General features: G+C 44.1%; 1 protein-coding gene across 5 annotated transcripts in view; it reads left to right on the forward strand.

Moving 5' to 3' along the window:
• Nucleotides 1-17,856, forward strand: part of sdk1b (sidekick cell adhesion molecule 1b) — a 302,231-nt gene that overhangs the window by 129,812 nt on the left and 154,563 nt on the right. For all 5 annotated transcript variants that reach the window (XM_023814919.2, XM_023814921.2, XM_072712548.1 and 2 more), the window contains 3 exons: nt 12,295-12,454; nt 15,878-15,984; nt 17,127-17,274. In XM_023814919.2, coding sequence (XP_023670687.2) covers nt 12,295-12,454; nt 15,878-15,984; nt 17,127-17,274 — 415 coding nt within the window. The remainder of the gene's footprint in view (nt 1-12,294; nt 12,455-15,877; nt 15,985-17,126; nt 17,275-17,856) is intronic.

A 17,856-nucleotide genomic window follows, 5' to 3' on the forward strand; every position in this document is an offset into this window, starting at 1 on the left:
TATTTTAAGAGTCAGGGCAACTAAATGTACTTTTAGTTTATTTACATTTTGTTTATTTATTTACCAGATGCTTTTGTCAAAAGTGAGGGTCAGAGAACAGGGTCACCCCGTGTTCCTGGAGTATTTGGGGTTAAGGGCCTTACTCAAGGGGTCAGCGGTGACATCACTGGCAGAGAGTCCTAACCCACAGAACCAAATCATGTTTAAAAATAAGGTGATTCAATAAGGACAAACTCCAGCTGATGTCACAGCGAGTGGTAAACAAAAACAGTCTGATTAAATACACAATACAGGATGGACGCGAAAAAAGTATGATTTGGTCAGTGATGTATAAAAGTTCATTTTTTTAAAAAACTAAATAAAACTTCTTCCTCAGAGTGTTTGATAAAAACACATTCTCGTCTAATTTCATACAAATCCACCTTAACGTGCTAAGTAGTCTGTTAGCACTCGTTGATGGTTGGGTTAAGTATCCCAACATTTCTCACCGTTTCTTCTCCGATCTGAAACTGCGTTCTTTTTGTGATTAATGGAATGTGTGCTCTTGGAGTAATGGAGCCTTCCATTTATTTCAGACTCATCTTGAACAAATAAAAATTGTCTCTGTATGTTACTGAATTTTAGCAGATAAAGCATTTACTCCAGGGATTAATGATGTCTGTCTGTCTGTCTTTCTATCATGAGGAAGACATAAATTCCGCAGTGCATCCGTTGTTAATTGTTGCTCATACAATTTAAAGCCGATCTTTGTGTTCAGAGGACCCTGAGCTACAGTACTTCTTGCTAAAAACATGTCACATCTTCTGATACACCAGGTATTACCTTTATGAATTTAGCTCTGCTGTTACGCTACGCTGAGGTTTGCTTATGTGATGTCCACGCAAGATCCTTTGAAGGATCTGGTTTTTGCTTTTCATGTCAGCCGCAGCAGGCTGAGTGGCGTATCAGCGGGTGACACTTTCACTTTGTTTAGACTGTGATGAATATTGCATGAGTGCGCTCTGCAGTTAAGGGGAGTAAGCGTGCTCCTGGCTGACGCAGATCGTGTGGTACTAGGCTTGGGAATTCTTACTTACTACTTTCTCAGCTCTCTGGAATGTCTCCTGGCACAGATATTCCCATGTGAAAGAGATTACTGTCTCGATGCAGATATGATCCTGCTTTGGCCATTTGTGTCTGGAAGGCATCTGCATACTTCTGTGTGGGCATTTTGATTCCGAAAGCCTTCAAGAGTCTGGTTATGTTGTCTGGCCGAATTTTGTCATTGTTGCTATCCTTCGGTTAAACTTTTAATCAGATGTTACTATAACCACTTTTATAGTCAATGTATGGCATTGACTAGCCAGAGACTCTCATGGGTTATAAAAGCACCAAGACGTCTGTAAAGGTCACGTCGTCATGCCCGGAGCAATCTCGGCTTTGAGTGAGACCAAGACAGCGACAGAGACAGCGTCATTATTGCTCGTCATTTCGGTGCTTGGTGGCCTGAATTATGGATGAGTATCCTCAGTGTTTTTGTGCTTATTTCTTATTTTCCTTTTGACATCAGACATCAAGCAGGTAAGTGGAGGCTGGAGATCATGGCCGTGAGTTTAAGTAATTGACCGAGCTTCTTTGAAAACCCCCAGAAGCAGCATAAATTGTGCATCATTGCCAGGATTTATTATAGGAAACAATAATTGAGATTTATGGCACTCTTCCCATTACCAGTATTACTATTTTGTGCTGTAGGCAAGGAGTAGATGTGTACACTTTTTGGTTCCCTCTATATTTTATCATCATTTTCTGTGGTTAGATCCATAGTTGTTAGAAAGGTGAATGATAAGGTTTTCAGCAACTGAAAAATGTCAGGTTGCGCAACCAAGAAATATATTTTACAGTTAGTTTTTCTAAATGAAAGCCTTCGCAAAATAACCATTTCATTGGCTACAATGCATCAGACATTGCTTGGACACCTGCTCAAACTTGATATCAAGTTAATACATAAAATTTGAAATATAAATAAATGATTTTATCATATTACAGTATTTTCATGATTTTTCTTGGGTTCCACTTGTACAAGCCTAACCATGAGTTGAAAACTAGTCTTTTTTTATTAACCTTTTCACTGTGTGATGAAAATGACATGGGCTCTCCTTTATGAGACAGCATCCTATTTTCTAAACCCTTTTCCCAGTTGTTCTGCCTGGTAATAAAAATTTGAGGACAAATCATTTTCAAATGTCTTACTGGTTTAAAAACCATAGTGATTTCAACCACTGTATTGAGCACTGTGTGTTATTTGACTGTATTGAAAATGTATTCACATTAAAGAGGTTTCCTGCAATGTTAGGCATGCTATGTATTTAAAGCAATGGTGCATTTCCCAGATGTCTGTGCGGCTTCCCCCTTTCTTCGCTGTTACAGGCCAAAGGTTCACGACTTCTATAGCAGTAGGTGAGAGCAAAATAGCCAGCCAGCTACCTTATGTGATTGGCCCACAGTATCATGTGGTCTAAAACACACTGGGCTTTTAACATCAATGACATGTTATCCCTAATTAAAAAGAGAAAAACGGAACTAGGATTAACGTTATGCACGCGTCGGACTTCAAAGCTGACATTGATACATAGTCATATCTATAGAGAAAGACAACCTTAAGCAATGACTGAGGGGAGGGTTTGGTATTGGAGGGACACAACTTTTTTTTGGCAGGGGGGATGAAGTCAAATTAAATATTGAGTGGATGCAGGTTCCCCCCCTATCCTGCCTGGTTCCTACACCCTCAGACTGATTGGGTCTTTAATAACGTAGTTGAGACCAGTAACCTGCTATAGAGGCTAATTTTGTTTTAAGTAGGTTTAGTCTTTGTCTGATATTCTTAAGCTTTCAGACAGCACAGTACCAAGGCTGATTATCATTTTAGTAAGTAGAGTAAATTTTCAGTTGATTTAGAAATTGTGTAATTGCACATGGTTGGAAACTGCTGCTGAAAGTGTCCATTAACTGTCACCAATAGGAATCTTTGGTGTGTTTTGCCATTTTCTGAAACTAGAATAAATTTCCAGCTTATTCAGGAGTGCCGTTTCTTGTCTTTTCTTTTCTTGGAGGACACCACCCCCCCCCCACCCCCACAAGGCTGAAAGTCTTGCTCTCCCCTTGTGGTGCGCTCAAGGATCAGTATCACTGATTAACAATTTTGGGTTAAGTGAACAGAATATGTTTTTTGTAACCACCATCCCTTTCAATGCTAAACTAAAATAGAATATTGGTACTTTTTATATCCCGAGGGGAAATACTGTAGTTTCCTCAAACCTCGTCTTGCCAGACAAATGTACACTCAGTGGCTACTTACACTTCTCAGTGAAGCAAATATATAATCAGCCAGTCATACGTCAGCAGCACAATGTATAAAACCATGCAGATACAGGTCAGGAGCTTCAGTAAATGTTCACATCAAACAGCTGAATGGGGATGAAAGGTGATTTAAGTGACTTTGAACGTGGCCTGGCTGCTGGTACCAGACAGGCTCTTATGGGTATTTCAGAAACTTCTGATCTACTGGGACTTTCTTGCACGGCCATCTCTAGGGTTTACAGAGAATGGGCCGAAAAAAAGAGAAAACATCCAGTGAGTGACAGAGGACAGAGAAGAATGGCCAGACTGGTTCAAGCAGATAGAAAGGCAACAGTAACTCAACTAACCACTGATCACAAACAACGTACGCAGAAGAGCATCCCTGAAAGCACAGCATGTCAAACCTTGAAGCAGATGAACCACAGCAGCACAAGACCACACCGGGTGCCAGTCCTCTTAGCTCAGAACAAGAAACTGAGGCTACAGTGGGTATAGGCTCACCAAAATTGGATCCATCCTGCCTTGTACCAACAATTCAGGCTGGTGGTGATGTAATGGTGTGTTTTCTTGGCCCCCTTTGGGCCCCTTAGTACCAATTGTGCATTTAAATACCACAGCCTACCTGAGTATTGTTGCTGACCATGTCCATCCCTTTATGACCACAGTGAACCCAGCTTCTAATGGCTACTTCCAGCAGGTAACTCGCCATGTCACAAAGCTCACATCATCTCAGACTGGTTTCTTCAACACGTCAGTACAGTTCACTGCACTTAAACAGCCTCAACAGTCACCAGATCTCAATCCAATAGAGCACCTATGGGATGCGGTGGAACGGGAGAGTCGCATCATGAAAGTGCAGCTGAAAAATCTGCAGCAGCTGCATGATGCCGTCATGACAACATGGACCAAAGTCTCTGAGGAATGTTTCAAGCACCATGTTGGATCTATGCCACAAAGAATTAAGGCTGTTCTGAAGGCAAAGTGGGGGGGGGGGGGGGGGGTGTCCAACCCGGTCCTAGCTTGGTGTACCTAATAAAGCGGCCAGTGAGCGTAAGTACATGTGAGAACAGGTTTTGCAGTCGGAGAACACAGGGTCTGCCCGCATCCCGAGCCCCTGGAGCAGCTAGGCCTTGCTCAAGGCCCCAGGCTTGATATAATTACTCTGCCAGCTACAGGATTTGAACCCATGATCTTCTGGCTCTGACCTCTAACCTACTGAGCTGCACACTGCCCTCTTTTTCAGATTTGAGACTTACTCTTGAGTAACCACTGATTGAATGGAGTGAATGGACTGATTGTAACTGCTTGTACTAAGGCACATAGGAATGACATGCTTGAGCTGTGCTTTAATGTGTTTAAAATAGATATTAGCATATAGCCTCATTTCCCAGTCTGCTCCGTAGGGACCCACAGACAGTCTGCGTTTTTGCTCCCTCCCTGATCCCAGTAATGTGGACTGTCTGTGGGTCCCAGAGGACTGGGTTGGGAAACACTGGCATATACATATAATTCTGTTGTTGGGGGCTGTTGGTTGCCCTCCAAGACGCTTTAATTAATGTTTATTTGAGCTTTTGCGTTGGATGGCAGATCTTCGTATTCACTGCACATAATTACCACCGTCATAATTTGTCTTTCTACTGTGAGTTGCCATGATTCAGTTGTGTGGAAGATGGGAATTAGAGAGGGATGCTGGCTGAATCGAATGGGTCTATCGAACATGCCGGGGACCTCTTCTCTGTTCTTCAATGACACCACTTCAGTCAATAATTTACAAAGTCAGTACGGAAATCTTGTAATGTGCAACAGCTTATAATTTTCTGTTAGGATTTCAGCCATTTCCCCACGTAATGTTTCCAGATCCGCAATTATAAAGACTGCAGTAGATAATCATATAAGGGCTGCAGCTTAGAGATGTAAATTGTTTTCAGAAACATAATTATTGCCGTTCTGCTGGCTTGGTGATTTTTATTACGCCAAGTGCAATGAAGTAGCTCCTGTTAAGCAATTACAAATGACACAGAGGATAAGGGTTGGCTCAAGTATTCAACAAAATTTAGTTTCTCAGTATAATTTGACATGTTCTGTTGAATGCCAAAGCCAGTGGTATCTATCCAGATGCAAGGCAGAGGGGATAAGGATTGCGGAGGTGAACAGTTATGACAAATGAAGCGAAGGAGCATGCAGTAAAATACGTTTACATACCATGTGAATGATCCATACAAGACCTGCGTGAAATGTGTGGCTTCTGACGAGAGGTACTATGTACTTTCTGTCGGGTATTGCAGTTTGATTCAGCTATGACATCGTGCTGAAGGCCTTGGTGGCACTGCAGCTTTAATGCTCTTATAGGAGGGCTGTTCTCCGGGCTTGCGGTCCATTTCATGAACCTTGCTTACATTGGAATTTAGACACTGCTGTTGCTGCCATAAGTGGTGAAAGTCGGTACTGCACCCTACATCATGTTTTTTTTTTTCTTGTTGGACAGAGAGTTTTGTATGATGTGTTGTTATGAACATTGTTGAAGTGGAAAAGGCTTATGGTAATGGCTCACCAGAGCTGAAATTTCTGCTTCCTTGGTCAAAAATAAGAGTAGCAGAGCTGTTGTGGTGCACATTTAAGCTGAGAAAGATGGTAGACTATATTTCCCCCCTCAGTTGTTGAGCAGCTGGCTTCTCCCACACCCCCATCTGCCACCGCTAACCGCAGTGGATGGCGCCTTTCGGCTCTGCACGTCGACACCGGGTAACAATAAACAAAGTCTCCTTGAGGTTGCCGTGTTTTGATCGCGGCGTGAATAAGAGCCTTAAATGGTGATGCTCTTTTCCACCTCGGCTGGTATCTCCCTTGAGCTGGTGAGCTGTCGTCCGACTTTTATCTGGCACGTCTCCTCCAGAAGAATGAGCGAAGAGCGGCCATAGAGCGCCACAGCGGAGGCAGCTCTCATGTGACGTAGATGAGGGCATGGTGCAGACTGCAGAGTGTTTGATTAAATCTCAGCCGTGTTTTCTATTCAAGATATAGTCAAGAGACATGAAACGTTTTGCTAAGGCTACAGTCAAAACTACTGTACAGTATTATTTCTTGGTTGTTAAATGACCCGAAGCCTTTACAGGAATCTCAGTACAGATCTTGATACAGATTGTATTTTGCCGAACAGACAAGTTTTCTTCAGCTGCTATACAGATCATATTTTTAATTCTAACATGTCAGATACCGGAGTTATGATCTGGTGGTGTAGCTGGGCCCATGAAGTACAGTACAGTACAACCTTAAGAGTCCCTCATTTGTTGCTTTGCCTCTTTGTTGGTTAAGTTGTCTTATTTGTAGTCTTAGGCAGTCAGAGAAAATGTTTAAAGCTGTTGATCTAGGTAGTAAGTGTACATTTGATTAAAAAAAACACACAATTTAACAGCGGAACAGAAAATCAACAGTAACACAATAAGAACTAACAAGATTTTTTTCTGTACTCCAAAAAGTTACTGATATCTTGTTGAATTACTAGATGAAGACCGCTTCAGTTCCCAAACCTCTCCTCAGGGGCACCTCAACCATTCCGTGTATTCATTGAATTTCTGCTCAAGTGTCGATTAGCCAAACATGATGATTAAAGTTGAGTTAAAAAGTACATGGGTATCCTCAATAACTACAAATACTGTTTTAATGGCTCAGCTTACACACTTTGGCAGACATAGACCTAATATCATTGTTTTTCCAACTTGAAGATTATTTCAACTAGAGATGCACCAATACCGATATTCGGATCGGTATCAGCGCCGATCTAGACCTATTTGACGGATCGGGTATCGGCCATGCGTGACCGATCCACGTCCGATATTTACTTATTTAGCTTTTGGCAATCAATCGTACGACAGCTCTTTCCCATTTTACATGTGTTTTTTTGCGGCGTAGAAATCGAACACTATCGCTGCCCCTCAGTCTTTTTTTGCTACTCAGTGGGTGTGAGTACAGTGACTTCCGCCTGCTGTGACGTCATGCGCATACCCTTCGCAGTACGAGGAGCGTAAGATCTGGGAGTATTTTACGCTTTTAACAGAAACCAGTAGCGCAGCGATTTGCAATCTATGTAAAATAAAGTTTTGAGGTGGGAATAGCGTTTAATGGACAATCCCATTTAACAAAGCGCACGCAACTGCGAGACAAAACAAAGCAATGGATGATTTGGGAGTCGCTAACTTAATTGGACTGTTTTGTGAACTCGCTGCAGCTTGTGATGCCTGGATGCCATCTACTCAGTGGCCTTCAAGGTAGCTTCTGAAGTGGCCCCTCACCAAACAAATGTGGGCGATTTTCACCATTGTGATTTTTCTTTTTCTGTTGCTAAGCAGAGGGGAAATTGGAGCACAAGCATAACTGCGCTGACGCCAATAGGAGAAAAACCCACTTGTGTATACTTGCTTTGAAGATATTCATATTGAACTGCAAATGCCTCAAAAACGCTAAAACAAACGAGGTGGAACAGTACGTTATGTATGTTTATAGTAGCCTAATTAAATATTTTTTGTCATGCATTTTTTCCATCTGTATTTACCAGATTAAAAAAATTTATATATAAAGTATAACAAAGTAAAAAGAGCTCTTGTATCGGAATCTGTATCGGTATCGGCAGTTGTGTATCGGAATCGGATCGGAACTGAAAAAATGTGGATCGCCCATCTCTAATTTCAACATCATTTTCTTTGACTACTTATGACAGTACTGTACATGTGTATATACTGTAGATACACCCACTGGTCACCATTCATTCATTCGGTACACCCAGCTAGTACTAGGCAGGACCCGCTTATACCTCCAGATCTGCTTTCTTCACATACATATAAATGAATGTATGATATACAGTGGTACCTCAGAACTCGAATTTAATCCGTTCAGAACTCCGGATCGAATCCTAAAAAGTTCGAGTTGTGATCGAATTTTCCCCATAAGAAATAATGGAAAACCAATTAATTGGTTCCTGGCCCCAAAAAATTACACCTAAATGTGTTTTTTTTAGCATTTGAACACAAAATGAACCGGATAAAACAAGAAGAGCATATACTGTACTAAACACATCTAAGCACATTTATCAAAACAGTAATTTGTAAAGTAAGAAAATAAATGTGTCCTGGCCCGATCGTCCGCTCCTTCCGTGTGCCACGCCCCCTCGAATCCTCCTGTGATCAGCTGTTTTTGGTTGTTGTCATTAGTCCTCTGTATTTCGTCCACGTTTTAGTTTGTTTCCCCAGTCTGGTCATTGTATTGTCCGTCTGCGTTTTGCCTGCCTTACCTGTAATTAAACCCCGTATTCCCCGATACCCTGACGTCTGCGCCTTTGTCTCCGTTCCGTTCCTGCTCGGCACAACAATAGTATTATAATTAAACATATTAATGGTTTATTATTAATACTAAAATAATAAATAAGAAATCTTTATTTTTAAATGTATTTTATTATATAATAATAATTACTGTTACTGTCTATCATTGTCTAAATGTATTTTTACTGTCTAAATATATGTATTCAGCTAGTATAAACATGCACGATGCTATCACAGCTAATGCGAGGCTGAGACTGAAGCATTACACTTTGTTTCCGATGAGTGACGTGCCGCGTGACTCATTTGACTTCTGAGATTCAGATCGAGCTCTAGGTAATTTTTTTTCGAACTGGTTGGTTCGACTTAAGAAATTTGAGTTCTAATGAGTTCGAGAACTGAGGTACCACTGTATATTCTTTATATACATATTCTTGTAATGCCTCTGGAAGAAGCGGAGTCTGCGTTTTGTTAAAGCGTAATATTTAACGAGTGATGGTTTTCCCGAGAGTGGCACGGCATCTACATATTGTCTCTGGCGGCTTACAGTCAGGATGTTCAGGTAACAGATTCATACCTCCTCAGATGCTCGGCATCTAGCCCAGCGTTTAAATGATCGGTACGACTGATGCGCGACATGTTTACCTAAGAAGCGCGTGTTCCTCTGAAAGCATGTACGTCTTCCGTGCGTCTGCTGATGGAGCTTTCACCCTCCTCCGGCGGGGACTTACCATGATTTGTGTGACGGCGGAGGGCCGTTTGCTAGCAGAGCTACGGGAATCTCCATATTAGGTTCTGCCATTCTTATAGGTGTCTGAGGAAAAGCCTGAGGGATGTCTGACCCCTTGGATAAAGGAGCCAAGGAATCGGACTAATCTCTCAGCTGTGCTTATACCTTCAGGCTGGGGGCTTGGGGCTCTGGAGTTTGATTAAGTTGAAAGCCATACATAGTTTTGGCCTTTCTGTACATATGTATGGAGTCCAGCAGGAGCAGACTGCACTTCCCAGTTGACTGGCCGTTTCGTCTTTAGTACAGATGTACGCCTGAGACTGTTTGCACTATATCCTTTAATTGGGAGCTGGCAGCAACACTCAATCTGTCCTGACGAGGCTCTTCTAACCCAACTTTCCTTCAGGTAGAACTGCATAAATATCCGCGTCTCCGTGCCAAATTAATTTGATTTATCGGCCTGTTTTCAGATTGCTTTCCCGGAGTCTGGCTTTGGTCTAACCGCAATATTCCGGATTGCCAGTAGATAAAGTAAATTTGTGACGAGGGACGCTCCGCTCAGTCAGAACGGAAAGCCATCCATCCTGGAGGAGGTGGTCGGCGCGGGATGCGGGATGCGGGAATGCTGCACGCACAGCAGCTGTTTCTCACTTTTACGGACTGGGGATTCCCGGATCTCAGATGGAGTGTTGTGACCCTGAGTGCTGAGACCAAAGAACTTGCGGGCACATGGGAGGGTGGGGGAGGGGTTCATTAGCATCTGTAGCAGGAAAGGTTATCCACCGCAGAGCTGGAATTGAACTGCCCCCCCCCCCCCCAGGCTTCCATGTTCGTGCTGAGATTAGGAGCAAACCCCCCCCGTCCTTTGATTATGATGGCTTAATACAGTGTTTCTCAAACTGGTACTCAGGGCCACTCAGACAAGCCACAGTTTTCGCTTACCAGGAGCTGGGAGGGAGCAAAAACATGGACTGTCTGGGGGGGGGGGAGCAAAAACGTGGACTGTTTGGGGGGGGGGGAGCAAAAACGTGGACTGTCTTTGGGTTCCTGAGGACCAGGTTGGGAAACACTGGCTTAATAATTCCAACTGTCAGTCTTTTTATTTTTACGTTGCCCCGGTGAATCCCTTCTCCAGTTTTGCTTTATGGAAGTCACGGTCGGGGAGGTTTGGGTCCTCAGCTCTAATTGGCCAATTAATGGTGGGTGTGGCCCAGGCTCAGAGACTGTGATTGGAGGCTTGCTATTAGCTGCCTCCTGCATGAAGGTACGACATATTCTTCATGTACATGGTGCCTATTCTGAGAGCACTTTACTTATAGGGAACAAATATGTGTGATAAGAAGCAGGGGAGCACATTATTGTGGTCCTATTAGCACTATATTATGTGCTTAGTATTTAATATACTTGGGGGACATCCACTAAACATCAATAACGTCATGTTTGTTGTAGCAAGAAAAAAAATATGACCGGATTTATGTTTGTTTCCTGCTGTATGGTTTGCTCTGGCAGTTTTGTACAGTTCCCAGGGAGTGCGATATCATTAGCCAGACCATTTCACACTTTTTCACCATGGGGACAAATCCCGGGAATCTGAGCGGGCAGGAGGGATCGTCTCAAAATATGTTTGTTTCAAAAAAGTTTATAACACCTTAGTGAAAAACATAGTTGGCCTGGTATGTGGCTAGTGTGGAACAGACCCTGAGAAAGTACTCCTTGGTGGAGAGATGCAAATAAATACTTTATTTTGGTCAGGCTGAAACAGAAAACCTCTTAATATTGTTTAATTATTCTGTAATTTTTCCACGGTGAGAGGAATTTCTGGAATCAGATATTCTGGTGCTGGTTAGCAGTACTAAAGTTTCTCCCGGGCAGAGTTGCTCTGCTGTAATTCCCCGGGGACATTAGCTGCAGTTCACGTCTAGGTGGCTGAAGTTAATTTGTACCAGTAGCTCTGCCCATTGACATATGCCGGCAGTCAGACTAATCTTTCTTCTGCACACTTGTCCTTCTTCTGTTACATTGGCCCGAGTTAATGACAAGGCCGGCATAGATTGAGGAAGCCTGCCGGGAGTACTGCACTCCGTCATAACGAAATCTCTCGTGTGGGCCGTGCAATCCTCTGCTCCGTCCTCAAAGGGCTGCTTTTAGCTTTTAATTTTTTTCTTGCACATATTTAATAAGACATTTCTCGTTTTGGTCTAGATTAGTGAGAGCCCGCTGAATTCTGTCTTCTCAAGTGCAAGGGGAATATTAAATCACCCGCTATAACTCCAGGATTACCTGTTTGTGTTAGACTGTGGTACCCTTCTCATGAAAGTGGCACACAACCCCCCCTCCCCACCCCCACCCCCAGCCCACACATTTTATTTGTTACTCAATGCCAAAGCAAGTCCTGGCGGATTGTCAGCCTGCCGCTGCTTTGCTGGCAGTAATTATGGGATGGTAGAAGTTGGAGAGCTGAATTTCATCATCAAAGGTGGAAACGCTTCTCAGGGAAATTAAGCTTAAGAGCAGATCCCCCCCACCCCCCCCCCTCCACCCCGCCATGTCTGAGTGAGCTCATTTCCAGAGAGTCAGCCTGTAATACCAACCGAATCGTGTGCTCCAATTTCCCCTCTGCTTAGCAACAGAAAAGGAAGAATCACAATGGTGAAAATCGCCCACATTTGTTTGGTGAGGGGTCACTTCAGAAGCTACCTTGAAGGCCACTGAGTAGATGGCACCCAGGCATCCAGCACAATACTCCCCAACTTTACCTGGGGGGAAAATCTGAATAATTTCTTGTTCGGGGGGCTTTATATTGACGATACCATGTTTATTCATCCGTCTAAATAATGAAAAATCTCGGAGTGGCTGGTAGCTGAGAGCGCTGCCGCTGGATCGATGGGGCTAACCCGTGATTTCCCCTGTGTCTTCCAGGTGACGTGGCCCCGTATTTCAAGACTGAGCCAGGCCCCGCTCAGATCCACCTGGAGGGCAACCGCTTGGTCCTGACCTGCTTGGCTGAGGGCAGCTGGCCCTTGGAGTTCAAGTGGATGCTCAACGGCACGGACGTCACCCCCTTTTCCCCGGAGTACAAGTGAGCGCTCGCCCCTTTGTTAACTTCTGGAATGTTCCTGCTGTGACTCGTCAGCGTAAAACCATCACAGAGCTACATTTAGTTTGCTTAGCGGGTGCTTTTCTTCAAAGTGACTTTTGAGAAAGCAAGGTCAGATAGTCCGTGGAGCATTTAAGGGATTTTCTCAGGGGCCCAATGGTGAAATTACTCTGCCAACCATAGGATTTGAACCAGCGCCCTTCCAAACACGGGCACAGCAGTTTAACCTGCTGAGCCACACAAGCATCGCCCATGAAGTTTTCCAAGAAATGATATTGAAGGCTCTCCGCGGGGCATCGACTGCAAGGGGGGCCCGGAGTCCGGTCACGGCATTCCTGTTGTTTCAATTCAAATAAAATTACTATGCTACATTATACACAGTAAGTAGCTTAATAACGGCATGCACTGCTGCGTACCAGACTAACTGATTTAATTAATAAAATTTCACAGTGTATGTGGAGGATGCCCTGAACGGAATCTGAAAGTGGACCACACCTTGAGCGTGCCCCGTGTGTGTGTGTGTGTGTGTGTGTGTGTGTGTGGGGGGGGGGGGCAGGGTTGGCTCAGGGACACGAAGTCACCGGAGGTGGCGGCCAGCAGAGTTCAGGAGAAATTAGGATCACAGGCCCCGCAGCAAAGTCAGAGCTGGCTAGTCAATATTAGAAATGTTTGTTTCTGTATTAAAAATAGGGCCGGCCTGACATCGTTTGGCCCGGCTGTCTCCACGGTGCACATCTGTGTGTGAAGGTCGCACGTGCGCCGGGGGGACACACTAACGACACGGAGGTGGACATCACAACCTCTTCAAACACTCCCCCCACAGGAGTGAATTTCAAGAAGATGGTTAATCAACGGCTTCAATGTGTTATTATGAGTATCACTAATTTTAGCCCCTGCCTGTGCAGTTGTGTGCAGTGTTTACCTCTGGAAGGTGTTACTCGCACTCTGCCTTGAGTCACGCGGCCTCTTCTGTTGGCCTTTTCAAGACTGAGCCGATCTACTGTCATTTGGGCTGGCACTGAATTGCTGGAAAAGAGCTGAAATAAAACATTTTCCATTCTGAAAGGTTTTGGATCTGCCTGTTGATGCGACAAATCAGCCGAGTTAGCGAGTGCACTTAATGGGCTGAGCGCTGATGCTTTCCAGCGTCACTTCACAAGTACCCCTCGGTGAGCAGCGGATGTAAATGCCAACAGAAATGCCAAGGTCATTGGTAAAGGACAGTAACTGTGCTGTATTTACACCCTGGCGCTATTGTCTTTGAAAGTATTAATTGGCAGGTTATCTGTGGTAAATATGCCTTAAAATGCATGTACTTTAATGCTTACTTCAAATGTCACTGTGGAGTTAAGCATTGCGTTTTGCTTAGCATTTTTGTCTCACTTTATTTTATGCTTTGCCTTTCATAGTCTTGTAATTGTGTTAAAGTTATTTGCACTTGCAAAGGAAATAAGATTTTTTTCAGCTTCCTTTAAGGGATACCGTCATTCTGTATATTGAAACCCCGGGAAATGAAATACATGCCTTCTACTGAGTATTTAAAGTCAGTGGCTTTATATGAAATTGAGCTGTTGTTCTGTAGTCTGATTTACTGTCTTGGCGTTACAGTGATTAAAGGAATGCATTATTCTCCGGGAAGAGCAGAGCTCTGAAGTATCACTGTATTTGCGTTTGGAAGGAGAGCCGTTTTTAGAGTGTGGAGTGTTTCGTGCGCTTTAAGTTCTGGTCCGTGGGCTGGTGCGGAGCCCGTCTGGCCAAATGATGCGTAATGGGAGTGATTAGAATGAATGGGCCAGATAAGCAGAGCCCTCTCCTGTCGTACGTGTGGTAATAAGCAGAATGGGGCTATTGAACCTTAGTCCAGACCCTCTCGGGCGCCGAGAATCTTCATGAAAACAAGCTGTGCCAGTCTAATCTGTCCCAGTCTCAGAAGGGTATGATTTGATTAGCAATATCATAGAAAGATTAGTAATTAGATATTACAAAAAAAGTTCTTTAAGGGGAGAATGTAGAAGTATAGGACTCTTAATGTTAAATTCTGTTACACTAAGCACGTGTATAATGGAGAGCATCCTCTGAACATCTGGTTGGTGATACTTATACCGTATCTCCAGCATGCTGTGTGCAAATGAGTCCATATTCATGGACCTTTTGGGTCACTAGGCCTGCAAGCCTCCCATTAAAACTATGAATCAATATACTTTCAGTTATTTTACATGCTGGATGCACCTGGCACTTACGGAAATTTGTTTTAATTTCAAAATAGGTAACACAGACCTCTCCTCTTTGGTTTGGGCATACAGTCTTGGTCCACACCGAATCGTTTAAGACTGTTTGTACTAATTGCGTTTAGAATGGCTAGCATCCACTTTCGTTGTTTGGAGGTGTTATGCAAGCTGCGGACTAGGGGGTTTGTCAAGGATAAAGCCCCCAGATGAATGCTTGGCTGCGCAGGATGCTTTTAAAGATAAACGGGGCCTTGTGCTTGGCATTGTCATGCTGCAGAAAGGCAAACGAGACGGTAGGTGAGAACCTGAGGGCGTACAGGGTGTCATAACATGAATGGCCAATCTTGTGATGTTTTACTGACAGTTTAAGATATTCTGTAAATGTAATAAAATAGTGCTTGTAATGGGTTTGTATAATGTAGATGTCACGGCAGGGCGTGGCAAAGAGAAGAATGATCCACGGGGCAGCTTCAACAAAAAAGGGGTTTATTTACAAATAGAACAGAACACAAAGGGGAAAGCAGAAAATAAAAGGGCTACAAGGAGTCAAAACCAAAAACAGGTAATACGAGAACTTTGTAAATGAATTACAAAGAAAATGGACACAAAACTACAACTAGACAGGGAGCAATACCAGGAACAACAAAACCACAGATCACTAGGAACACAGGAAAAAAAAGCACAAGCACTAAGAACTAAGGGCAACAAGGAGCAGGTGAGGTCTATTAACAGATCCAATAGTTAAAACACTAAAAACAAGGACAACTGAACATAATACAACCAGAGCGCAAACTCAAGGGATTGTAACAGAAATATATAAAACACACGTGAAACCAAGAGAACACAAAAGAACAAGCATTAAATAACAATTAGTTGAGGCTGGTGTCTGGCCATCTTCTAACCAACAGCCAAAAAGGAAATTTGGATGATGACCAACCGCTCAGCCCATTAAGCCACACAGTGGCCCAGGGAGTAGGGAAACACACCTGGGGCTGAGGGGCTACAAGACAGAGGGGGGAACAGGATAGCCAGTGACACCTGCTGGCCAAATACAGACAAGATTCATGGGACAGGGCTGATCCATGCTTCTGTCTGACAGAATGGGCTGCTTTTGAGATGAGAGGGCCTCCTATTGACTGTGTGTCCTGTTGGCTGACGTATGCCCTCGCTTGCCCAGGTACACCATCCAGTCCCTGCAGCGGGCCGATGCCGGGTCCTACCAGTGCGTCGTCAGGAACAGGATGGGGGCGCTACTGCAAAGGAGGGCAGAAGTGCAAGTGGCCTGTAAGTGCAAGTCTACTTTTGCCCTCAGCACCTTGTCCGGCTTGGATCTTATCGTATATTGAATGTACTTTTAATATATTATACTGTATGTATATTGTATGTTATACTTCACTATTCTGTCATTGCTCTTTATCTTTCTGCATTGCTATATGTTAAGTCCACATGGGATTACACAAGCAAATATTTCACCCTACTTGTACAAATGACAATAAAACTACTGAATCCTTTGAGTCCTCGGCACATCCGAGACAGACCCCCCGCCCCACAGCCCCATGCAAACACGCCAGGCGGGCAGCCACATGTCAGGTCTCCTGAATGCTGCTGCACTATTAGCAGTGAGTAGTGCATTTAGGTGACGTTTGGTTGGCCATTTGCTCATCCACTTTGTACAGGATGGTCTTTGGCAAAGCAAACATTCTTCTTCACATTGTTGGACTGCCTGTCACTCTCAATCCTCTCATTTCCATTATTGTGCCATTTCAGACATGCTAAAAATACAAACATTTAATATATGCTTTATTATATTGCCGTCGGAGCATGAAATATTAAAACGTGACATTATTTAAAGCTTCAAATCTGGACAGAAATGCCCCTTTTAAGATATATGGGTTACATAAAGCAATATCATTATGGAATGGCTTTGTTTAATTTATCGTTCTTATATGTACTCTCTACCTGTCAAAAAATGTTTTATTTGTCTCCCACCAAAAAAAGAAAACCCTTTTAACACCATGCACTTTGCTGGAAAAGCCTGGCGTCACATGATCCCAGCGTAATTGATGACTCCCCTGCGGAAAAAAACTGTTAAAAGCAGCTTATGCTGGTAGCTGGTCTTGGATAGTCCAAGATGGTCTTAGACAGTCATGTCCCAGCTCTTGATGCTCTTTCATGGTTCAGCTGGGTGGGTCACCAGTTGGTCATGCTGGTGTGGCTAGCCAATCAAGCTGATCATGCTGGTATGACCAGCTAAACCAGTTAGAGTGACCATCATAAGGTGGCATCACCAGCTAAACCATCAAATTATGAAGCAAAAACATACCTTAAGCTGGACAAATATCATACGCTGGGCATCCCGCTTAAGCTGGGAAGCTGTTTTGTTCAGCAGGGTCTGTTGCTGTAGCGCTGTTCTCCTCTCTCCGCAGACATGGGAAACTTCGTGGAGCAGGAGCAGAGGAAGTCGGTGGTGCAGGGCAAGGCCGCCGTGCTCAACCTCCCCGCCGTGCGCAGCTTCCCCCGGCCTCAGGTCACCTGGTTCCGGGATGGCTATAAGATCATCCCCAGTGAGAGAGTGTGAGTCAGGTTCACCGTGACCGCTTAGCGGGGTCTGGCCCTGGTGCTCTGGGGCACCGGGGGTCTGTGGTCATCCCCCCTCTCTGCTTCACTATCTGATCAGTATGGCTTGACTCCGTCAGCATTCGCGATTACGCATTCCACCCTGACCGGCTCTCCCCGTGCCATGGCTCTTGCACTACAGTAGTGAAAAGATGCCCGATTGTGAACATTCAACTGATTGCCGGAATGGGCTACTTTCCTTCTCTCCTACAATGCTATCAGAAAGGGCCAATTAATGGGCGGCCCCCAGCCATCCTTTGATGTGGAACGCTGTAGCCGGCCGCCACTTTGGTGTAATTAGCAGCCTTGCCACACTGAGGCGTCGAGGCAGGCCCGACTCCTCCTGACTGCTGAGGGCTGCTTTACTCTGAGATGGCCAGAATCAGTCCCTCTGCCTGTGTAGGCTACTTAACAGCTTGGCTCTACTCACTGCCCCCGGGACGGTTTTCTATTGATCTGAAAAACAAAAATGCATATACAGACACTCCTCTACTTACGAACTGTCAACTTACAAACTTTCAGACTTATGAACGAAGAGGA

The sequence above is a fragment of the Paramormyrops kingsleyae genome, chromosome 5 (assembly GCF_048594095.1).
Source record: "Paramormyrops kingsleyae isolate MSU_618 chromosome 5, PKINGS_0.4, whole genome shotgun sequence".
Taxonomy (NCBI): Eukaryota; Metazoa; Chordata; class Actinopteri; order Osteoglossiformes; family Mormyridae; genus Paramormyrops; species Paramormyrops kingsleyae.